Consider the following 23,720-nt stretch of genomic DNA (forward strand, 5'->3'; position numbering starts at 1 on the left):
AGTAAGTTAGCCAGTCAGGAGAGAGAGGGGGTGGGGCCGAAAGGCAGCTCCATGCCTGACTGGACACATGGAGCTGCAGTTCAGTTAAGATGTCCCCATAGCAAGCTGCTTGCTATGGGGGCACTGAATAGGAGGGAGGAGCCAGGAACAGCAATGAGGAACCGGGAAGAGGAGGATCTGGGATGCCCAAAATAAACTGCACAGAGGAGGTAAGTATAACATGTTTGTTATTTTAAAAAATAAAAAAAAAAGTGAGAGTTTACAATCACTTTAAGTATAAGCATGTATATTATTTTTATAAAAAAAAACAAGGGTTTAAGGCTCCTTTCACACTTGTGCGACCTGAAAGTTGCATGACTTTGCCGCTATTTTTTGACGTGACTTTGACTGGACTTGAAGCAATGCCTGTGTAATCTTGAGGTCTATGGACCTCAAGTCACATCAAAGTCAGACCAGAGTAGTGCAGGGACTACTTTGAAGTTGCTGAGACTTGAAGTCACACAGATATAAACGGTACTCATTGAAAATCATGGGGTACGACTTGTCATGTGACTTTGCAGTCCCAAGTCACAGGACAAGCCGCACAAGTGTGAAAGGGGCCAAACTGATCAGAATACATTCTTTGACTATTCTGCTGCAAACATTCAGCCCTGCTTCACACTGCATTTAATTCACACAGGAATCACATTGCATTCCTTTTCAAATCACATGCGATTCTTTGTGCAATTGTTTATTTTTGAATGGCTCAATATCCATATGAAAAAGGTGCGGGCTGCTTTTTTGGTTCGCACTGGTTTTAAACACGATCCGGTTCAGGCAAATGTGCTGTGTTTTGTGACCTGCATTTGGGTTGTCATTAACATTTAATTGACACCCGCAGCAAATCACATGAACACGATTGCTACGTGGTGCAGGAATCACTGCGTTTTTCGCACTGCATCAGTGTGAACCAGGGCTCAGATGTTTTTTTACACTATGATAGCAGTCTTTAGATTTATCTGAAGCTTGCAAGTTAAAGACTTCTAGTTTAGTATAGAGTAGGGAAGGGCTAGGACCTCTGTTGGATTCCTGTTGCCATCTTTGTCTGGACTAGGTGGATTTAATCTCACCATTTGTCTCAATGGGGCAAAAAATGATGGGAAATTCAAAATACATTTAAAACATATGCTGGAAGATAGATGGGAAAGAAACAGGACATTGTGGCAGTGATTTAAAGCTGAACTCCGGACTAAAAAAATGTTTCTAAATACAATCGGTTTATGTATTCTTACCTAAATCCTGCTTTCCTTTGTGCATTTAGATCTGTGCAGTAGTTCAGCATAAAAAAACTCCTGTAGACGCTTCCTGTAATCATAAGTGTGCACAGCCTATTAAATTAGGGTGTGCACCCCAAAGCTCAAACACACATGTTTGTGTGTGTCTACATATATATATGACCCCAGCACATTTATCTCCCTGCCAGCACATTGAAAGGCAAGGCTTCTCTTATGGCAGAGCCAGTAAGAGTGAGATTTTTTCCCATCTTCCTGCCAGCACAAAAAGTGATAATGTTAATGTACATGGGGTGATTAGGGTGTGCCGAGGCACACCTGGCACACGCCTATGCCTGTAATAAAGACCGGTCACTGCCTCTCTCTTTCTTTTTGCAGAATGACTGGTCTTGTATCCGCCCCCTCCTGTAGTTCTCTGCAGGCAGCCTTGAGTGGGTGAACCTGCTGGCCTCCCACAGCTCCACTGTCTGCACACGTTATGTACAGCACATTGATGAGGGCACTGCTACTTTTACATAGTAATAACTTGTCTACCAAGGATATGGTGCACACAAAGGGCATTTAGATCCATTTTGGCTATAGAGGAATATACTTAAGGCTCGGTTCGCATATATGCAAATCGGATGTGTTTTTTTTAACCGCATCCGATACACATAACGTGTAAACGGGACCGGCTTTTTAATAGAGCTGGTTCACACATCCCCGGGGTGGCAGTTTTCTGTTTTTGTCCTGTGCGATTTTGGGTCTGGTTCAGCTGCGAGTTCAAGTAAAAATTTGCACCTGAACCGGTGAACGAAACTGCACTGGACTGAAAACCGCAGCCTGACATGTGTGAACCTAGCCGAAATAAGAGTTCTTGTGTCTGAAGTTCAGCTTTAATTGAACTGTTTATGTGCCTGGCAGGGGGACACAGTGTATATATATGCTGATCGCTTATATATTTTTGTTTTGCCAGATGAAACAAAGTTCTATAGAGAAGCCAAAGAAAACTCGAAAAGGATCTAAACAAAATAAAGCTACCTTGTCTAAAAAGCAAAGTGAGCCGCTGCTGCAAGATCTGAATGCAAAGAAGGTATGTGTCAATGTCATATGGTTTATGCGTTCCTGTGGGTCACTAATTACAGTGTTAAAATGTATCTAAACCCAAGAACAAAAAATGTAATAAAATGCAGCTTATCAGTCCTTAGATGGGGTGGCTGCATTTGTTTTCGTTTTTTGTTTTTTTCATCTAATGTGCCCTCCTGTAGCACACTTCCTATCATAGGTTGAGCTTTATTCACTGGGCTATATCTATGGAGGAGGAGCATTGTTACCCTAGGAAAGGAAGTGTGTTGGGACTACAGAACACCCCCCTCATCTGATCTCCATGAGACATGGGGGAGGTGTTCTCTAATCCACAGAGGTGATCTGGGCAGGGTCAATATTAGGATTTTAGGATTACACTGGAGCATTCAATAAATATATAAATACAGCACTAAAAAAAAAAAAAAAAAAATGCAACTGTGTGAAATTTAAGTAACATAAAAAATATATCTTAGTCCATGTGCAATACATCAAATCAGCGTCCATCAGCAAGATAAATGTTCAACTGGAAATCACCATCAGTTTCTAAGGTGCAATGAAAAGTATGCAACAAAGATTATGAGTTATTTTTTCAAACTATACTACTGGAGGATTGTCAGCTCACTAAAGGAACTTACTCACTGGATTTCTGGAGGGATCAATATGTATTTTCTCTATACTTTTCAAACAGATATAACAAAACAATGTATTTATTTACCAGAACAAAAAGAAGCAAATAAGAAAACTTGAATTTTTAGGGTTTAAATACACTTTAATAATCAACTGCAAATGATATTCAGATTATCGAGAACCTGTCATCACAGTCTGAGACTTTTTTTTTATGCTTGGGATCATCTTATTGCCTAGTTCCTGGTTCCTGAAATAAAAAGTCTTGAATTTGGACACTAGATGGCGACTCATGACAAGTGTTGATTTTTTTATTTACTCATCGCACTTTGCCTCGTGATAGGCAAGTCATGATAAATCACATGCTTAAAATATACTTCTAGCCAATTTTTTTGTTTCGTTTTGGAAAAAGTAGGGAAGGAATAAACCCCTACCAGTTTTTTCTTCTTTCTTGGGAAATTTCTCCTTTTGTCCTGTCCCAGAAACTTAGAGGAAATCTCCCAAAGAAAGAGGAATTCCCCTCTTAGTCCTGGTTCACACTGTTGCAAATCAGATGCGGTTCTGATGTGTTCCAGAATACAAAGGTTCACATGTCAAGGGAGATAGCATGACTTTCTATGGAGGTCGTTCATACCTATGCGCTCAAAACGCGATGTGATTTCCAAAAGAGTCCTGTGCATTTTTGATATGATGCTGTGCGTCTTGGAGCTCCATAGGCCTAACAGAAACAGCATTGAAAACGTATAGGTGTTAATATGCAATGTAATTTCAGTGCGAGATACACCTATTTCTTATGTCACAAAATTAATCAGAACAGAAATGGCAACTGTGTAAAATCACAGTAGAATTGCAGCAGAATCACATCGCGGCTAGTCCTGAAATCAGTATCTCCATAAAGCTGGTCAGCAGAGGGAAGCTTTAAAGTGACTGTAAAGTCTTGTTTTTTTAAAGTTGCAAACATGTTATACTTACCTGCCCTGTGAAGTGGTTTTGCACTGGATCCTCGGGTCCCTCATTGCTGCTCCTGGCCGCTGCCTCCTGTCGAGAGCCCCCACAGCAAGCAGCTTGCTATAGGGGCACCTGAGCCGAGCTGCACCTCCATGTGTTCATTCAGACACTGAGCTGCCATTCGGCCCCGCCCCCTCTCTTTCCTGATTGGCTAACTGACTTTGACAGCCGTGGGGGCCAATGGCGCCACTGCTGTGTCTCAGCCAATTAGGAGGGAGAGTCCTGGACAGCCAAAAGACTCTTGGACATTGCTGGACAGAGATGGGGCTCAGGTAAGTTTTAGGGGGTGCGGGGGAGGCTGCTGTACACAGAAGGCTTTTTATCTTAATGCATAGATTGCATTAAGATAAAAAAACCTTCTGACTTTACAACTCCTTTAAGTGCTCTAGAATTTCCTGGTAGAGGGCTGTGCTGTCTTTGAACTTGATAAAACACAGTGGACCAACACCAGCAGATGACATGGCTCCCCAAATCATCACTGACTGTGGAAACTTCATACTGGACCTCATGCCTCTACATTCTTCCTCCACACTCTGGGACCTTGATTTCTAAATAAAATGCAAAATCTTCCAGAGTCAGTGATGATTTGAGGAGCCATGCCACCTGCTGGTGTTGTTCCACTGTGTTTTATCAAGTCCTAAGTCAGCGCAGCCCTTTTTTATTGGTCTTATGTAATATTCTAATTTTCTGAGATACTGAATTTTGGGTTTTCACTAGCTGTAAGCCAGTGAAGAAAAAAATGCTTGTAATATATTACTCTATTACTACAATATAATTTATATAAAATATATGAGTTTCTCTTTTTTCTAATTTAATTACTGAAATAAATTAACTTTTTGATGATATTCTAATTTTTTGAGATGCACCTGTATATAGTATAAACCAATGCATTGGCAACACAGAGCAACACAACACACAGATCCATATGTATGCTGAAAGCACCATGGTGTATTTCCAAAACTAGTGCATGTGATAACTTTATGCATTGAGGGCCTATTCAAAGTGAACAGGCTTCCTTAAAGTGATTTTCACTTTTCTTTTCTTTTTTTAAAATATTCTGTCTTTATAAGATTTTAATTTTTCTGTCCTCAGAAGCTCCGCTTGCTGAGATAGCTTCCTTATCTGGAACTTCCAGATTTCCTGTTTACCTAATAAAAAGAATGTCATGGGAAAGATCCACTTACAGTACATAATTACATAAACATGTGATTGCTCTATCTTTAAAGTGAACCTGTGTTCTATGCAATGTTTACATATTCTGAACAAGCAGTGAAAGCGTATTAAAAGACTAACAAAATCCATTTTTAAGGTTTACAACAAACACTGAATTCCTAACTCTTTTCCTTTTACTTGCTATGATAGCAGAATCTTGGCAGCCTACCAGCCCTGTAATGTAAAAATGCAGAGGGTGTTTCTAAACTGTTAGAAACCAACAGAACTTTATGATCTGTGTACTGATCTTTGAAGATCTTTAACAAAAAATGATTTCAGAGTACAAACAGCAAGATAAGGCCCCTTTCACACAGCCGATCCGATCCGCCTGTCAGTTTTTCAAACGGACCGGATCGGGTGCTCTATGCATCTCTATGGGGCAGCGGATGTCAGCAGAGACATCTCCGCTGACACCCGCTGCTATCCGATTCCGATCCTGTCTGTGAAATCCAGACGGATGGAAACCCAGTTTTCCATCCGTCTGGAGGATCGGATGAGAATGGACAGGCGGTCCTTTCTCATCCGATCTCCCTGTAGAGGACAGCAGGGATCTGACAGCTCCGCCTCCACACACAGAGGGGAGACGGAGCTGTCATCCGCCTGCTCAGTGAGGATCGGCGGAGCGATCCCCCGCTGAGCAGAATGGACTCCGTCGCCGTGTGAAAGGGGCCTAAGTTAGGGATGATTTACTTAAAGCTGCTTGTTAAGAATTTTGTACATGTCTGGGCACAGGTGCAGTTTAAATCTCCACCTCAAAACCACAAACCCTATTTTCAGACAGTTTGCCTGGTCTGTGAAATTTTTGTAATCAGATAGGTACTCTCAATACAAGGGAGCAGCGCTTTTTTTCCTCAGAAAACAGGAATTCAGCCACAACCTCTCCCCCCCCCCCCCCCCACACACACACACACACACACACACACACTCCTTGTAGCTTGTATTGCACAAAAGTTTAGGAGAGTTTATGGGCATTTGCTTTTATAAGCATTTTTTCTAAAACATTCCCCACTGCTCATTTGTCACTATAATTGATGTACACTTGAAAATGCTGAACGCTCCTAAACGTGTGTAAGCGCATTTTTAGTCGTTTAGCGTTTTTTCTGCTTGAAATCTCCTCTCAAAAACACACTTGTGAACGTTTTTTTTTTTTTTTCGCCTCTATATTCTTTTCTTGAAATATGCCTCTAAAAGCTCTAATTTGCATGGACACATAAGATAACATTGAGCTGCTTTTATAGGCAGGAGAAAAACAATGCAAAACTATTGTATAAGCAGCATTTATTTAAGCCCAGTGTGCATGGACCCTAAGGGGTTGATTTACTAAAGGCAAATAGCCTGTGCACTTTGCAACTGCAGTTGATCCAAAGCTTAGTAAATTAGGTAAAGATCCCCTTTGCAAAGAATGCCCAATTACGTGCAAGGAAGATAAAAAAAAAATGTATTTTTGCTTGCACATGATGGAAGTCAGCAGAGCTTCTGCTCATTTACTAAGCTCTGGCGCAACTGCTCTTGCAGAGTGCAACTGCACTTTGCAAAATGCACAGTCTATTTGCCTTTAGTAAAATCAACCCCTAAATGTGTGCATATAGACAGCTCATCAGAATGTATTTTATTTGTGTCTCTATAAAGGTGTCTGTTATCTACCTGGTGTTCAGTTCCAATGGAGAAGTCATCAGCACCAAGGTAAGTTATTTCAAGAGTTTTAAATCCTAAAATGCCATATAACAGATTAGCCTGCATAAATGTACAGTATCTCACAAAAAAATAGTACACCCCTCACATAAATATTTTATTCTATTTTTCATGTGACAACACTGAAGAAATGAAACTTTGCTACAATATAAAGTAGTGAATGTACAGCTTGTATAACAGTGTCAATTTGCTGTCCCCTCAAAATAACTCAACACACAGCCATTAATGTCTAAACCACTGGCAACAAAAGTGAGTACACCCCTAAGTGAAGTTGTCCAAATTGGCCATATTCCCTCCCCGGTGTCATGTGACTCCTTAGTGTTACAAGGTCTCAGGTGTGAATGGGGAGCAGGCGTGGTAAATTTGGTGTTATCACTCTCACTCTTTCATACTGGTAACTGGAAGTTCAACATGGCACCTCATGGCAAAGAACTCTCTGAGGATATGGAAAAAAGAACTGTTGGTCTACATAAAGATGGCTTAGGCTACAGGAAGATTGCCAAGACCCTGAAACTGAGCTGCAGCACAGTGTCCAAGACCATACAGAGGTTTAACAGGACATGTTCCATTTAGAACAGGCCTTGCCATGGTCGACCAAAGAAGTTGAGTGCACATGATCAGCGTAAGATCCAGAGGTTGTGTTTGGGAAATAGACGTATGAGTGCTGCCAACATTGCTGCAGAGTTTGAATGGGTGGGGGTCAGCCTGTCAGTGCTCAGACCATACACCGCACACTGCATCAAATTGGTCTGCATGGCTGTCATCCCAGAAGGAAGCCTCTTCTAAAGATGATGCACAAGAAAGCCCGCAAACAGTTTGCTGAAGACAAGCAGACTAAGGACATGGATTAATGGAACCATGTCCTGTGGTCTGATGAGACCAAGATAAACTTTTTTGGTTCAGATGGTGTCAAGCGTGTGTGGCAGCAACCAGATGAGGTGAACAAAGACAAGTGTGACTCTACAGTCAAGCATGGTGGTGAGAGTGTCATGGTCTTGGACTGCATGAGTGCTGCCGGCACTGTGGACCTACAGTTCATTGAGGGAACCATGAATGCCAACATGTACTGTGACATACTGAAGCTGAGGAAGATCTGGGCAGTATTCCAACATAATAACGACCCAAAAACACATCTCCAAGAACTCCATGCCCAGGAGGGTTAAGACAATGCTGGAAAATAATGGTGGCCACACAAAATATTGACACTTCGGGCCCAGTTTGGACATTGTCATAAAGGGGTGTACTCACTTTTGTTGCCAGCGGTTTAGACATCAATAGCTGTGTGTTATCAATAGCTGAGTTATTTTGAGGGGACAGCAAATGTACACTGTTATACAAGCTGTACACTCACTACTTTACATTGTAGCAAAGTGTCATCTCTTCAGTGTTGTCACATGAAAAGATATAATAAAATATTTACAAAAATGTTGAGGGTTGTACTCACTTTTGTGAGATACTGTATCTGAATTTTACAGTATCAGGATGTGCAGAAAGTCTTTCTGGATAGGCAGACTCTCTCTATTAAACAGATTTTAGATTTACTGTAGATTCAACTTGTTCTTCTCACCTTGTCAAAATTTGTTAAAAGGAACAGAGAAATCGGTCAAAGAAGTTTCTTAATTGGATGGAACTGCCAAAACTGACACTTTCAATGAAATAATAAAAATATAAAAGTTAACCTTATATCAAGCTCAGAAGAAACTTCATACAAGGGAAGAGACAGGTGATCTGTGAGATAATGGGTGGAGCAGAATGTTTGTTCCCAAGTGCTGGAGGTGCCCCCAGGTGAAAAATGGAAGTCCAAACTGTACACCAAGTGACCTAAGATCAGAAATGAAGATGCAGTAAGATAGATGGCGCTGTGACCTTTTAATAAATTAGCACCCTGAACAAATCCTTAAAGTGGATCTGAATTTAAAAAAAAAAAAAAAGTGTGTTGTTATAGGAAACATTTAAAAAATGTTAATTGTGCCTAAGTAGTACCCTGAAAAAATATTTCTTTTGTAGAGAATTCCCCCTAGAAAATGGTGCACTTCCTTGTATGTAAAGGTGCCTAGGCACTTCTGTGAAATAGATCCATCAAGGATTCCGCGCTATGGTAATGAGTGAAGGGCTGCTGCCTCCTTCAGAAATCCCACCTGGGTGGGAGATCAGAACAAAAATGGAATGGGGGCGGTAAGGGTGGCACTGCCTTATATATATGCAATAATTAAGTGTGAATTCTTGTGTGCTATCCCTTTAAAAACCAAATGTGAACATGCTGTTGCCCCAGTACCCCCCTAGATCCGGCCATGTACAGACAGGCACCCCTCTAGGAAGGACGCTTGTAGGCATGTGTCTATTGGGAAATCTGGCCCGGGGTCTAACTCTTTCTTACACTCTCCAAACCTTAAAAACAAGGTTTTACCTAGGATACACTGTACGCTTGTATTATTTACATTATGTGTGCTCTCCTATGTATAGCCTTGTATTATATAATCCTATTTGTTCTTTTAAATGCATCCAGTCTCATCCTTATGCCAGTGAACAGAATGGAATCGAATTTACAAGCCGTTTAAAAGGTGAGTAGCAATATAAAAAAAAAAAGGGAAATAAAGAGGATTGACAATGCTAAGATCTTTTTGAATGCTGGTTGCTTGGTTATTATGCTGTCCTTGCATTTCAATGCCTTCTGTGTCACTGATGCCCTGTGCAGAGGGAACATATTGTGCTAATTCTGATGTTTTTGGCTTGTTCTCTCCTAATTATATGGTTTGTGTTGTCAGGATTCCACTGGAATAGACCTCTCCCATTATTTAAAAGCCTTGTTCCCCAAAGATTTCCTTTAAATGGCACCCTGGAGCCAAGCTGTTACTACTTCATCCCGCAAGATGTCAGTGACACCCCTGCATCTAATATTTCATTGCATGGCTATGAGTCTGGAGACGGAGTACACAAGTCAGGTGGGTATGAGAGTCTGTGGTATGGGAAGAAGAATCCTGAAGCACCAGGCAATTTCAGGTTTTGGCTTTTGCTATAAAGTTAGCGTTTCTCTATTGTTTTCTTTAACTTTGAATGAAGTAGGGAAAGGTTAGGTGTTTACTGCTATCCAGGGTTCCATTAGATTTCCCCTTTACTTCCTGTACTACTGACAACAGTTTAGCAGGCAGAAAGTGAGGGGAACTCTCCAATAGCAATGCGGCTATATATTTGTAGTAAAAAAAAAAAACTGCTTTCTTCACTAAAGTGGGGAAGGCGAGAGCCAAGAACCCATGTCAAGTTTTTAATTATGTAAAAACAGGAGGGCAGCACCAATGCAAGCATATAAATAAATAATGAATCAATAACAAATTAAATCACGTCAATTAATGACGAAACGCATAAAGCGGGACAGAACGCATGACGTAAGCACGCTATTGGACCACTGTTTTTGATTCCTGGGATGTTTATATGTTGTTTGAAATCTAACCTTCTGTAAGTGCAATACTTTTAATAAAATTGAATATCTGGATATCAGTGTGTCTGAGCCATTGCCTCTCATCGAAATGAACCAGACCTAGCATCGTCATCTCTGGTGTCTATCCTTATTTGGGATCCTTGCAAGTATTGACCTTTCTTAACACAGAGGGTCAATACTGTCCGGTAAGAGTCTACCTTATTTCTACGTGGTGTGTTTTGGTGTTATATCCTCATCTTTCACGGGTGGTCGGAGCAGTTTCATCTTCACCTTCACTTTCACTTTGTACTTTTAACTGGACTTTTTTTCATTTATTATTATTGGTGTGTAATCTTGCCTTTTTGTGCTGGCTGCCTTTGCTTTTAGCTTCTATTGTTTGTTCTGAGCGCAGATATATTACTTTTTATTAAAGTTTTTATTTATCTATGTCTCTGTTGCAGATTTTTTGCTCATATCCTGTCTGGTGAAACCGTTATCAGTAGGACAGGGATTGGAGTGAAATCTCTCTATTGAAACCCTAGACAGCAGTAAAACCTGACATCCTTCCACACACCATCCAAAACTAAAAACAAATAGAGTTTTGACTTGTACATAAACTTAAACCCTCTAAATTTTACTCCAAAAATCTGGAGCAGGAAAGACATTGGTTGATCAAAGCAACCAGTCAGATACATGGATCCATTCTTGAACTTGCACTTAACAGTTGATAATGATAATCTGGTTGGTTACTTTGAACATGTACCCTTTAATTTCCACATGTCTTTTCTCCAGAATTGGCCATTTGTTCTGTGTACTGGATTTAGATACTTTTGATGACATTGTACTTTTATTGAATTTTTAGTGAAAGGCCCTTTTACAGCTTTGTACAGTGATGGAAAGTTTTCCAGGTAAGAGACAGATTCAATACACTTATTTCTTAGTGAATTTCTACGAACGTGGAACAAACACACATGTTTTCTTGATAAAAATATATTGATTTACAATCTCTTATTTAGTTCAGGAAGCTTGTGGGCCAGAGACTCACCCCTGGAAAGGGATACTTCCAGCTCTCTGCCTGCAGGGGCAGTTGTAAGGCATGATCTATCTCCCCTATCTGTGAGAATAAGCGGATCTGCTCCACCTATAGCTCCCAACAATATGGACAATCTGAGCAATATGTATGGATCTGGTAAGAAAACTATCATTACTACAAGTCAAAACACAGTAGAGCCTCCCTAAAGTTGAACTGCAGTTTTAAAAGACACAAATTAATTCAGATCTGTGTTTTGTTAATACAACTTTACAGATTGAGTCCCAGGCCCTATTTGTAAACAGCAAAGGGACGGGACTTTAATTGCCCCTAGTGCTGCTTAAAAATGGCACCCAGACTTAGCATCACCCCACTTCCTGTCAGTACAGAGGCTCCGGGGGGGGGGGGGGGTCTGGTTTGAGTCAGTGGGGACATAAAAAAGTGTAAGAAAAAGAAAATCAATTATATATATAATACACATACACTGACCAAAATTATGAACGCAACACTTTTTTTTTTTGCCCCTATTTTTCATGAGCTGAACTCAAGGATCTAAGGCTTTTTCTATGTGCACAAAAGGCCTATTTCTCTCAAATATTGTTCACAATTCTGTCTAAATCTGTGTTAGTGAGCACTTCTCTTTTGCTGAGATAATCCATCAACCTCACAGGTGTGGCATATCAAGATGCTGATTAGACAGCTTGATTATTGCACAGTTGTTCCTTAGGCTGGCCACCATAAAGGCCACTTTAAAATGTGCAGTTTTTCTGTATGGGGGGGGGGTGTCCGAAAACCACCCAGTATCTGGTGTGACCAACATTTGCCTCACGCAGTGCAACACATCTCCTTCGCATAGAGTTGATCAGGTTGTTGATTGTGGCCTGTGGAATGTTGGTCCACTCCTCTTCAATGGCTGTGCGAAGTTGCTGGATATTGACAGGACCTGGAACACGCTGTCATATACGCCGATCCAGAATATACCCAAACATGCTCAATGGGTGACATGTCTGGTGAGTTTGCTGGCTATGCAAGAACTGTAATGTTTTCAGCTTCCAATAATTGTGTACAGATCCTTTCAACATGGGGCCGTGCATTATCATGCTGCAAAATGAGGTGATGGTCGTGGATGAATGGCACAACAATGGGCCTCAGGATCTCGTCACGGTATCTCTGTGCATTCAAAATGCTATCAATAAAATGCACCTGTGTTCGTTGTCCATAACATACGCCTGCCCATACCATAACCCCAGCGCCACCATGGGACACTTGATCCACAACGTTGACATCAGCAAACCGCTCACCAACACAACACCATACACACTGTCTGCCATGTGCCCTGTACAGTGAAAACTGAGATTCATCCATGAAGAGAACACCTCTCCAAAGTGCCAGATGCCATTGAATTTGAGCATTTGCCCACTCAAGTCGGTTACGACGACGAACTGCAGTCAGGTCGAGACCCCGATAAGGATGACGAGCATGCAGATGAGTTTCCCTGAGACAGTTTCTGACAGTTTGTGCAGAAATTCCTTGGTTATGCAAGCCGATTGTTGCAGCAGCTGTCTGGGTGGCTGTTCTCAGATGATCTTGGAGGTGAAGATGCTGGGTGTGGAGGTCCTAGGCTGGTGTGGTTACACGTGGTCTGCGGTTGTGATGAAATGCCAAATTCTCTGAAACGCCTTTGGAGACGGTTTATGGTAGAGAAATGAACATTCAATTCACGGGCAACAGCTCTGGTGGACATTCCTGCAGTCAGCATGCCAATTGCACGCTCCCTCAAAACTTGCAACATCTGTGGCATTGTGCTGTGTGATAAAACTGCACATTGTAGAGTGCCAGTTCACACTGATCCGACTTGTCAGGCGACTTGGTCGCCTGACAAGTAGCGTTCCATTCTGTGCAATGGAACCGTTCTAATCAGAGCGACTCAAGTCGATCCGACTTAGAAAAAGGTTCCTGCACTATTTTTTTGCAAAGTCAGGGCTACTTGCATTGACTTCCATTATGTGAAGTCGTTGCAAGCTGCGCCGAAGTCGCGCTGCACGGGCGACTTCATTAGTCGCCTGAAGTCGGGGCGACTTCGAGTCGGATCAATGTGAACCGACTTTTATTGTGGCCAGCCTAAGACACACCTGTGCAATAATCATGCTGTCAGCATCTTGATATGCCACATCTGTGAGGTGGATGGATTATCTGGGCAAAGGAGAAGTACTCCCTAACACAGATTTAGACAGATTTGTGAACAATATTTGCGAGAAATAGGCCTTTGATGTACAAAGAAAAAGTCTTAGATCTTTGAGTTCAGCGCATGAAAAAATGGGGGCAAAAATAAAAGTGTTGCGTTGATAATTTTGTTCAGTGAATATACAGTGCTCAGCATAAACGATTACACCCCAACAGATTTGTCTGGACATGGATGAGCGAGTTTGGGGTGAAGGAAATTGACTGGCCTGCACATAGTCCTGACCTCAACGCGATAGAACACCTTTGAGATGAATTAGAGCGGAGACAGCGAACCAGCCCTTCCTATCGTCCACATCAGTGCCTGACCTTACAAATGCGCTTGTGGAAGAATAATCAAACATTCCCATAGACACACTTCTAAACCTTGTGGGCAGCCTTCCCAGAAGAGTTATAGCTGTTATAGCTGCTATAGCTGCAAAGGGTAGGCCCACCCTTTCAATATTGAACCCTAAGGACTAAGACTGGAATGCCATTAAAGTTCATGTGTGTGTAAAGGCAGGCGTACCAATACTTTTGATAATATAGTGTAGGTTTGCAACTTTGGCATGTGTTAGTAAAATCGTACATGTCATTGCTTCGTGTATACAGGTGAATTATAATTTGTTTTGTTGTGGATTACTCTTGATTTGATTTAATTATCGAACGAAAACTTCCCCAAAATAGTAAAATAGTAAAAAAAAAAATGACCTACCATCAAAATAACAATCCAAAATAAATTCTCTACCCCTGGACCCCTTGGACAACTGGGTTATGTTGCTTCATTTAGGTAAGTGGTAGCAACACATAACCCAGTATTCTAAGGCAGGCCATACACAGAGCAAATTTTCTTTTCTGATTCCCCCATCAACACAGACAGTGTTGATGCGGGAATCCCTCCTGCCAGGCCATTGTCTTCTCCCGGCGGGGCAGGGAAGCCATCCCCGCCAGGAGAAGCCTGTTAGGTTTTGCTAGGGGCTATAGCAGCAGGTAAAACCTGCCATTCTGGTTGTACTCAGGTCGATCAATCAACTTGGTCTATTCAACTTGCCCATATACGTTTCGAATCTCGGTCGGTTCGTGCACAACCTGCCGAGATTCAAACCGTGTATGGCCTGCCTAAGGATATGTCTGTGTCCTGTACTGTACTGTAACTCATTTTACAGGTCAAAATTCCTTTTTTTTTTCTTACCCAAATGAATTCCCAGGCCACAACAATGACTTCCCTTCAATGACTTTGTACAATCATCTGGATGATATTTGCGCTAAATGCACTAGCAGCAAATGCTGACATAATTAAAAGCAATTTCAGTCAATTTTTTTAGTGATTACAGACCTGTGAAAAAGTCGCCATCATTCAAAGTTGTGTCCTCATCAACCCAACGTATCTTATTGGTATTCTCGCAGTATAGGTGAACAGTTTTTCCCCTCTGCGTTCATTGCAATGTAAGGCTGAAAGGGGGATAATGCTCTCCTAAAGTAAAGTAAAACCCATACATATACCCTGCCTGTAAAAGCGTGCTTTGCTGTACTGCACACCACATACAGTTACCGGAATACAATATTTTGACTTTAGCAAACCTTTAAATTGTCTTTATTAAGAACTGTTGACAGCTATAATATGAAATGAGATTTATATATCCAATTTCTTTGCATTTTCTTTTCATAATTACAACTAATGTGATTGCTTCAGTAACAACTCAAGGGAATTATGTGCAGTGGAGACAGAAGGACACATCTTCAGCACATTTGGACAGAGAAGATTGTGCAGGGAGCCGAAGAGACAAGGAAGGGACAGCGAGTATGAGAAACATGAAAGGGGAAATCGCTCTCCCAGCTGTGACAAACTCCTCAGAAGCCAAGGTCATTGGAACAGATGAAGAAATATTTCTCCAATCCACCACTGCCACAAAGATTCGGTAACTTGTTTCTTTTAATCATTTATTAATAAAATATTGAGCAGAATCACATTATGGTTATACAAAGAGGTACAGTTCTAGCACCCTGATCTGAAAAAGTATGAAGCTGAACGGCTTTTAAAGATAAAGTCTAAATTATTTAAAGGATAAATTCACCTTAAAAAAAAATAATAAATACACATTCTTTTGCAGGTAAAAAAATGTGCATTTCATTTTTAACTGAGTAGTCTGTAGAACATTGCACCCACCATCAGCAGATCATGGGTGCAATCTCAGGCTCATGCAGACTTTTAGCATAGCTCTCTGCTCGTACCGTGTACGGGCAGGCAGTAACCGGAGAGCAGAAAGATCAATGGACTATGAGAGCACTCACCAGCGACCCTGCAGCTCATTGAGAACTACAAGCTGTTAGCCGCAATGGCTGACAGTACTTGTAGGCATGCATTAACAGGACACTGAATGAATGATGTGGCCATGTGGGCGGAGACCCGCACGACCACGCTGTTTTTAAATTGTGACAGTGGGTACAGGGAGAAGATACCCCACCCACTGTCACAGATGCAGATTCTGTACCATGTTCAAAAGGTAAACTATTTTTTTAAGGTCTCTTTCACATGGCGGTATATAAGAACCAGCGGATTCTTGCAGCAGGAATGACCAGGTCATGCGACTAGATGTGATTAGGAACAGATGTCTGAGCCTTGACACAGCTGAGTCCTGGCTTGGACATCTATTCATAACAGCAGCTAAACCAAACACACTTTTTCTTATTTTTTTTTTAGAAGTGTTAGTTTAAAAATAAATATGGTACTGCATATAAAAAGTGCACATTTTTTTCTGTATTTTGTCCTGTTTAGAATGACACTAAAATTATGATTCTGGTGCAAATCATTGCAAAGTTATTACTTAAAAATAATAACAAAACAAAAAAAGGTTTAATATTGATAGTTAATAAAATAGAAACAAAAATAAAATCAGCAGAAAAATCATAGTTGAAGAGAGGAGACCAAGAAGTTAATTAGGGCTGATTAGAGTAAACTAAGGGTTAAGAAGGGGTTAAACAGAGGAACATTTTATTTAAAAAAAAACATATTTTTTACTTGTCAATTTGCTTTAAAGCAGAGTTACAGCCACAAAATCGACATAATCGATTTTGGGCCATCCGCTTGCTTTTGGTCACCAGAAAAACAAATGGATAGTTAAGATTTTTTTTTTTTTTGGTTACTTACCTTGTTATTGAAGAAAAATATACTCACCTTTCTTCCACTTCCTCCCTCTGCGGCCGCGGCCCGCGCTCTCACTTCCTCTTTGCATTGATCCCTCATTCCCTGCTAAAAAGCTTCAGGGCATGCCCAGAAGCTGTGGAGGGATGACGCGCTCGCACCGGAAGTGACGAGCGGGGCCGGTGCAGGCGCATTCTGGGAGAAGAGGACACGGAAGAGGATGCAGAAGAGGACGCACTGGCTTCAGCTGCCCACATCCGAGATGGCAGCGCTGGAGAAGAAATTTTCATGGTAAGTATTTCTTCTAAAAGGTAAGTGCGACCCGGGACAGTACAGAGGCTATCCATTGTGGAATGTACTAGCCCTGACTGTCCCGGGGTATTTTTATTGAAAATACATTTTCGTGGCCGGAACTCCGCTTTAACTGACATCATCTGCAGATCTAAGTTAATCCCAGATGAATGAACAGAAAGATAAAATGTAACAACATGTTACGTTGTATTTTTGTATTATTGTGGTCTGGAGAAGTTGTTTTATAAACACTGATTTCAATTTATTTTTTGACAGCTAGAGCTGTCGACCTCTTCTCTGAGTATACTGTAATGCTGGCTATGATTGATGAAAGCAGAAAATTATGGTATACTGGGAGGGGGGAGTCCCAGAAGCAGAGCAGAGAGACTGGACCCATACCCTGTGTATAATGATGATGTTTTTTGGGAGTATGTAGCATGCCCAAAGTCTGCAACTAGTTCAATAGGCTGAATGGCAGCTACTAATCGCATGCCCTAGTCATTCCAGCCGCAAGAATCCGCTGATGTAACCTGCCGTATGAATATGGCCTTAGTGTTGGCTTATTTTAGATTATTATTTTTGATGTCCGCACTTTAATTGCCTACTTTTTATTTGTGTAACTGTATTAAAGCTCAAGTATGATCTGCTCATATTTTGCCAACCTTATGCTTATATGTTGCCTTTCTACATACCTAATATTAGACCCAGTGACAATATCAATAGTTTTCTGTGATTCTCTATGCAATGCAATCAGACCATAAATACTGTGAGAGGCTAACGGGAGGCTGTACATAGCTTCCTGAAAACAGAAAGCTGTGGTAACATATACATGTAATACTGAGCCTCCATGATTAAAAATCCAGGGAATGAAAGGGGCAGGCCAGGGACAGTAGGGCTGGGGAGGAAATGGCTAGATAACTAGAAATTGCTGGATGATGCTGGAAGTACCGCCCCTGAAAATAAATAATGCAGCTGGCCGCAATACTGCCTCCCCTTAAGAGCATACACTCGTTTCTTTCTACTACTAGATGTCCACTAGATTTTCACTTTTACATTGTATCTTCATGTCTTCTGCAGGCACGTTCGGAATACATTACCAAAAATGGCAGCCCGCTCTCAAAAATCAAAGTCTTTTAGCAGCACCAGTGTTACACCCGCCAGAAAAGGAAAAGGTCAATCTGCCAATGGGCTGCTACAAAAAAAGAAGCTGAGAAGACCGTTTAGCCCCTGCTCACAGGAGGACCAAGCTGAAAGGCAGTGTCCTATGCTCCCAGAAAGCACCTGGAAAGATGTCCTATTTGGACTACAGCAAAGTGGAGGTGGGGCACCTGTAGATGGTACTTCCTTGCACTTCAGGAACCAACTTGTTGCTACCCCACCAAAAGAGGACATCTCAAAACACAGGACTGACAATTCAGGGAACACGTCCAGGAAACCAGGACAGCGGGTCAGCCTAGCGCCACTTCCAAAACAATCCCAAAATTTCCCTGACTCCAAATGGTGCTTGAATTATAGTTAGTTTTGCCTCCTGAGGCAGATAATGGGGCACCATTGCCATTGTCGTTTCAGAAGTTTCCTACAGTGTTTATAAACACTTACAAACTTACCCTTAATAGTCAGTTCACACTGGGGCGACACGACTTCGGAGCGACTTGCAGGGACTTCACATAATGGAAGTCTATGCAAGTCGCTCCGAGGTCGCCCCGAAGTAGTACAGGACCCTTTTTCTAAGTCGGAGCGACTTGTGTCGCTCCTATTAGAACGGGTCCTGTAGCGGTCAATGGACCGCGAGGGAGCGCGACTTGTCAGGCTGACAAGTCGCCTGACAAGTCACGCTAGTGTGGACCGGCTCTAAATTCTAAATATAGTACAAAGATATGTAATTTGTCACCACTGTTTTTACAAAAGTTAAGTAAAAAATTATATCAAGTATCACATTATTTTTTGTTGTAGTCAGTATTAAAACCTAATTGAACATTCCTTTGGAACCAAATAAATATATTCCAGGTGCATCAATACAAAAAGTGTGCAAATTCTTAATATGTTTTCTTTAGAGACCAGCCACAGCCAGAGTAATAAAGCTGTCCCCTTCCAGCATGCTGCAGAGAAGGACCCTTGCTCTATGTGCTGAAGCTGTGGTCTCTCTGCAGAGATTCACCACTTGTCATATGTCGCTGATACATACATACAGTATTTCTGTGGTACTTCTGAGTGATGTGGATAATTGAACAATGCAGCAGTGAACTTGGATTTATTTAAAAAAATGTACGATAAAGAAACTAAACTCAAGCTTAAACAAATTTGAATGAATAGCGCTGTAATCATAAAAATAAAAAAAAACAGCTTTTGCTAAAACATTTACCTTCAGTCTGGAGTAGTTTCATGCACTACATCTTTTCACCACTAGATGCCCTCTGTCTTCCAGGTGAAAATGACAGCCAGCATCATTCAACCCACCCCCTCTTCACCTTAGACTGGTGACATCACACAGCCTGCACTCGGAGCATTACTGCACTGTGCAGCACTCATTGAACGACATTCAGTTCCCAGCATTAAAAATAGCTACCAGCAAGTGTGAAAGGCATCAGGGAGAGAGGAAGGGATTTTTTTTTTTTAGATTTACTGGCTGATAACACATTTTCAGAGGGTGTCCTACAGACACCCTATATACATTCCTATACTGTCCATAACTCAGAGCACTTCCCGCCTTGTCCTTTATACAACAAACATTGCAGTAGAGTTTTGAATATGGCTGATTGTCTCACTGAGACAAACACAAATGGACATCAGCAAATTGTCAAGAGAAGAGGATACTTTATCCTACTCATCATTTTTATTGGGGCTTTAGATAACTATATGAATATGGGCTTTGGATCTAAAAGAAAACCTGTCTGTAAGTAAGGCTGCCAATGCTAACCTCTTTCAGAAAATGCAAATTCCCTGGTTCTCAAGTTGATCATCATTTTGATCATTTGGCTTTTCGTGGCCTGAGCCTTTGAACTGGTACAACAAGTACTTTGGGTATAGAGAAACATGGAAACATGTGACTTACACGCCCCCCAGGCATTGTTGGTGCTTTGTGAATGGCTGTTCAGGCACCCAGCACTGTCACATCCAGAAAGGGAGAGAGTCCTCAGCCCATACAGGTAAATGGCATGGTGGGGAACAAAGTGAGGTTCTCATATAGTCTTTATCATTAATATAATTTCAGAAATAGTTTTCATTACAATCTCTGGTGACCCTGATGTTCAGCCACTTCCTGTTACAGAGTGACAATGCTCAGTACCTGTCTCCCAATCGTGCTCCTGTCTTCTTGTCATCCTGTCACATGAGCATCTGGTAGAGACTGCAAGTGGCCTAACAAACATATTTTAAGAAATCCTACAAAGGCATGGTCCACGGTTGTCACCATGAGGAAACACATCTTGGGATATGTCATGTGGCCATTGATGGAGTGCATGTAGACAGGAAGTTTCTTCAAAAAAGACAGCGGGGATCAACAGCACTGAGATGCAACAAAGGATGACTGTAGCTTTAAACAAGCATTCAGCAAGCTACACTATGCATATTTGAAGATGTGAAGCTTAATGCTTTGCTTTAGGCAGTTACAGAATATCACTAAATTACTGATTTCTGCAGTGTAAAGTAGAATTCCAATCTAAACCTGGCCATAGCTGGATTAAAATTAGTCTACTTCAGCGAAGGTCTGGCCAAATTTTGATCCATTTACGGTCATTCCTGTTCATGAGATGTTGACCTACTTATTGACTTCTTACTAACAGAAACGTTTAGAAACGTTAACTTTTTGTTAGATAAGCACTGCAGCCAATCGGCTGCAGTGCTGTTCAGTGTATTTTGACCGGAGGAGTTCCCGCTGTCAGAATACAGTAGCGTAGCGGGCAGGATTCTCCTATCCACTTTGAATGTGTGGATGGGAGACTTTGTTTGTTTTCTTTCTTACACATAAAAAAAAACCATCTTTTGTATTGTTATGGCCAGCTTAACACTACTTATTCTTAAACATGTTCCCTTTCCCCTTCGGCTACCTATGCTGCCTAACCTGTGTAGAAAAGATCTGTATAATGACTATTTGTGTCTGCTCCCATTCAGTCACGTGATCTGCAGCTCCGGCTGTCCTGGTTGGCAGACAGCAGCAGCTGCAGGGGAGGTAGCACTGACAACATCTGGAACATGGGAGCCTATAGGTGACATCACTATTGCCAGAATTTCCAGCCACTGTTGTGTGCTCCTTTGTCTCTCCAACAGCCGTTGCCAACACAGGGGTCCAAGTGCCTGGACCGGAGCAGACTAAAAATCAGTGGCGGCTGGTGCTCAAAATTTGGGGGGGGGGGGCCCAAACAGAAAAATGTAATAAGCATTGCTTTGCGGCAAAAAACGCTGTAAAGAATTGCATGACTTTGAGGTCGCAAAAGTGTGAAAGGGGCCTTCAGTAATTAAGGTATAGTGTGCCCCCTTTCAATGCAGAGGGACCAGCGTGCCCCCTTTCAATGCAGAGGGACCAGCGTGCCCCCTTTCAATGCAGAGAGACCAGCGTGCCCCCTTTCAATGCACAGTGACCAGCGTGCCCCCTTTCAATGCACAGTGACCAGCGTGCGTGCCCCCTTCAATGCACAGTGACCAGCGTACCTGCCCCCTTCAATGCAGTGACCAGCATACATGCCCCCTTCAATGCAGAGATCAGCGTACATGCCCCCTTCAATGCAGTGACCAGCGTACATGCCCCCTTCAATGCAGAGACCAGCGTACGTGCCCCCTTAAATGCAGAGACCAGCGTGCGTGCCCCCTTCAATGCAGTGACCAGCGTACATGCCCCCTTTCAATGCAGTGACCAGCATACATGCCCCCTTTCAATGCAGAGACCAGCGTACATGCCCCTTCAATGCAGTGACCAGCATACATGCCCCCTTCAATGCAGAGACCAGCGTACATGCCCCCTTCAATGCAGTGACCAGCGTACATGCCCCCTTCAATGCAGTGTGCAGCATACATGCCCTCTTCAATGCAGAGACCAGCATACATGCCCCCTTCAATGCAGAGACCAGCGTGCGTGCCCCCTTCAATGCAGTGACCAGCGTACATGCCCCCTTCAATGCAGAGACCAGCGTGCATGCCCCCTTCAATGCAGTGACCAGCGTACATGCCCCCTTCAATGCAGTGACCAGCGTACATGCCCCCTTCAATGCAGAGCGGGTGCCGTAAATGTACTCTAAACTGTGAATGCACTTCTCTGTGTACATTACTGCTGACAGGCAGGACGGAAGCATTTAGGACATTAATTTTTTTTTTATTGCTTTTAAAAATGAGTATTAAAAAATGCAATGACAGCCTGACAACCAGGCCACACAAATCAAACAGAACAAAACATCAGCACTAAGTAGCCAGTAAAACGCCATGGCTTATACAGAACATATCCAACATAGAATTATAGATCATTGATTGTGTGAAAAAAGTCTTAAAATTTCCTATTGCCGTTCTCCTTATAAAGGAAATGACATATATAGTATGAAATATCTGCTCCCCAACCTAAACAGAGCAACAGCAGTCCCATTAACAATGTCTCATTGAACTGTCCCAGATCACATGTCAAGGTACTGTTTTGTATTGCACTGCAGGCTTGAAGAGCATCAGAACAGAGTATTGTAGAGTAGTGTCCAAAACTGTAAACATATTGTTTAGCCATCCACCCCACACCCTATGGAACTTAGTGGGCACTCCTCTGCTAGCATATGTGGCCTTATGAAATAGTAAAGTTCTGTTAATGAGTGCTTTCCAGTTGGGAACAAAAGGGACTGTGTTTTTTTTCCACAAAATAATAATATGCTTCCTAGAATAATAGAGCAGCTAAGAAGTCCACCAATCCCAAGAGACATATTTCTATAGATGGACAGACAAATATTGTCGTAACTGATAGAATACATCGCTTAACCTCTGACTAATACTGTTGCATGGCTGTACAGTCCCTAAATATATGTATAAAATCTGCCCTAGAGGAGGCAAATTTATTGTGTTTAATACGCTTTAACTACTTGCCGAACGTATCAACAGAGCCAAGGCGGCTCTGCTGTGCCAGATCATGTACTAGGTACATAATCCGGCACTTCCAGGTAGGGAGCACACGGGTGCACCACCGGTGACCCGGCCGTGCTGTGATTAACCACTTTCTTACCACCAGGCGTCGTATGACATCCAGCGCTTAAAGCTGCAGGCATCATTCAGATATCATTTTTTTAGCCGTAAATTCCCTTCACCATAAGAACAATCATAGCGGCTGTTCAGCCGCTTGATCGTTCTTACAGGCTGCAGGAGGGGACATGCCGCCGCTCTCCGGTGCTTCTCCCGGCTGGAGAAGGAATCGGCAGCTGGTGGAAGTACATCATAGAGACTGCAAGGACCAGATGGTCCCCGGCTGTCTATATGACTCTCGGAGGCCCGGGTGCGACGTGATGATGTCACACCTGGCCTGGCAGTTTTCAATCTTGCACTAATCTCGGCTGAAGTTTTCCAGCCTGTAGGAGGGATCTGAGGTCTGATTGACCCCAGTTCTCCCCATAAGGAGGACCTGTCATTCACTTCCTATTAAAAGGGATTTTTACATTCCTTGTAATAGGAAAAAAAGTGATCAAAAAAAATAATTAAAGGGAAAGTGTAAAAATAAAATAAACAATAAAAATTTAGAGTGCCCCGTCTGCGCGTGTGTTTGCATGCGGACGCAAACACATGCTTTAGTCG

At 42.1% G+C, this 23,720-nt stretch overlaps 1 protein-coding gene across 1 annotated transcript in view; it reads left to right on the top strand.

Moving 5' to 3' along the window:
* Positions 1-18,555, top strand: part of AGBL3 (AGBL carboxypeptidase 3) — a 199,941-nt gene extending 181,386 nt beyond the window's left edge. The window contains exons 14-21 of the mRNA XM_082252932.1: positions 2,227-2,343; positions 6,810-6,863; positions 9,379-9,433; positions 9,638-9,814; positions 11,150-11,195; positions 11,304-11,476; positions 15,231-15,456; positions 18,048-18,555. Of these exons, the coding sequence (XP_082109058.1) occupies positions 2,227-2,343; positions 6,810-6,863; positions 9,379-9,433; positions 9,638-9,814; positions 11,150-11,195; positions 11,304-11,476; positions 15,231-15,456; positions 18,048-18,489 (1,290 nt within the window). The 3' untranslated portion in view covers positions 18,490-18,555. The remainder of the gene's footprint in view (positions 1-2,226; positions 2,344-6,809; positions 6,864-9,378; positions 9,434-9,637; positions 9,815-11,149; positions 11,196-11,303; positions 11,477-15,230; positions 15,457-18,047) is intronic.
* Positions 18,556-23,720: the final 5,165 nt, after the last annotated feature.

Source organism: Pelophylax lessonae (genome assembly GCF_965119305.1).
Source record: "Pelophylax lessonae genome assembly, chromosome: 4".
Lineage (NCBI taxonomy): Eukaryota > Metazoa > Chordata > Amphibia > Anura > Ranidae > Pelophylax > Pelophylax lessonae.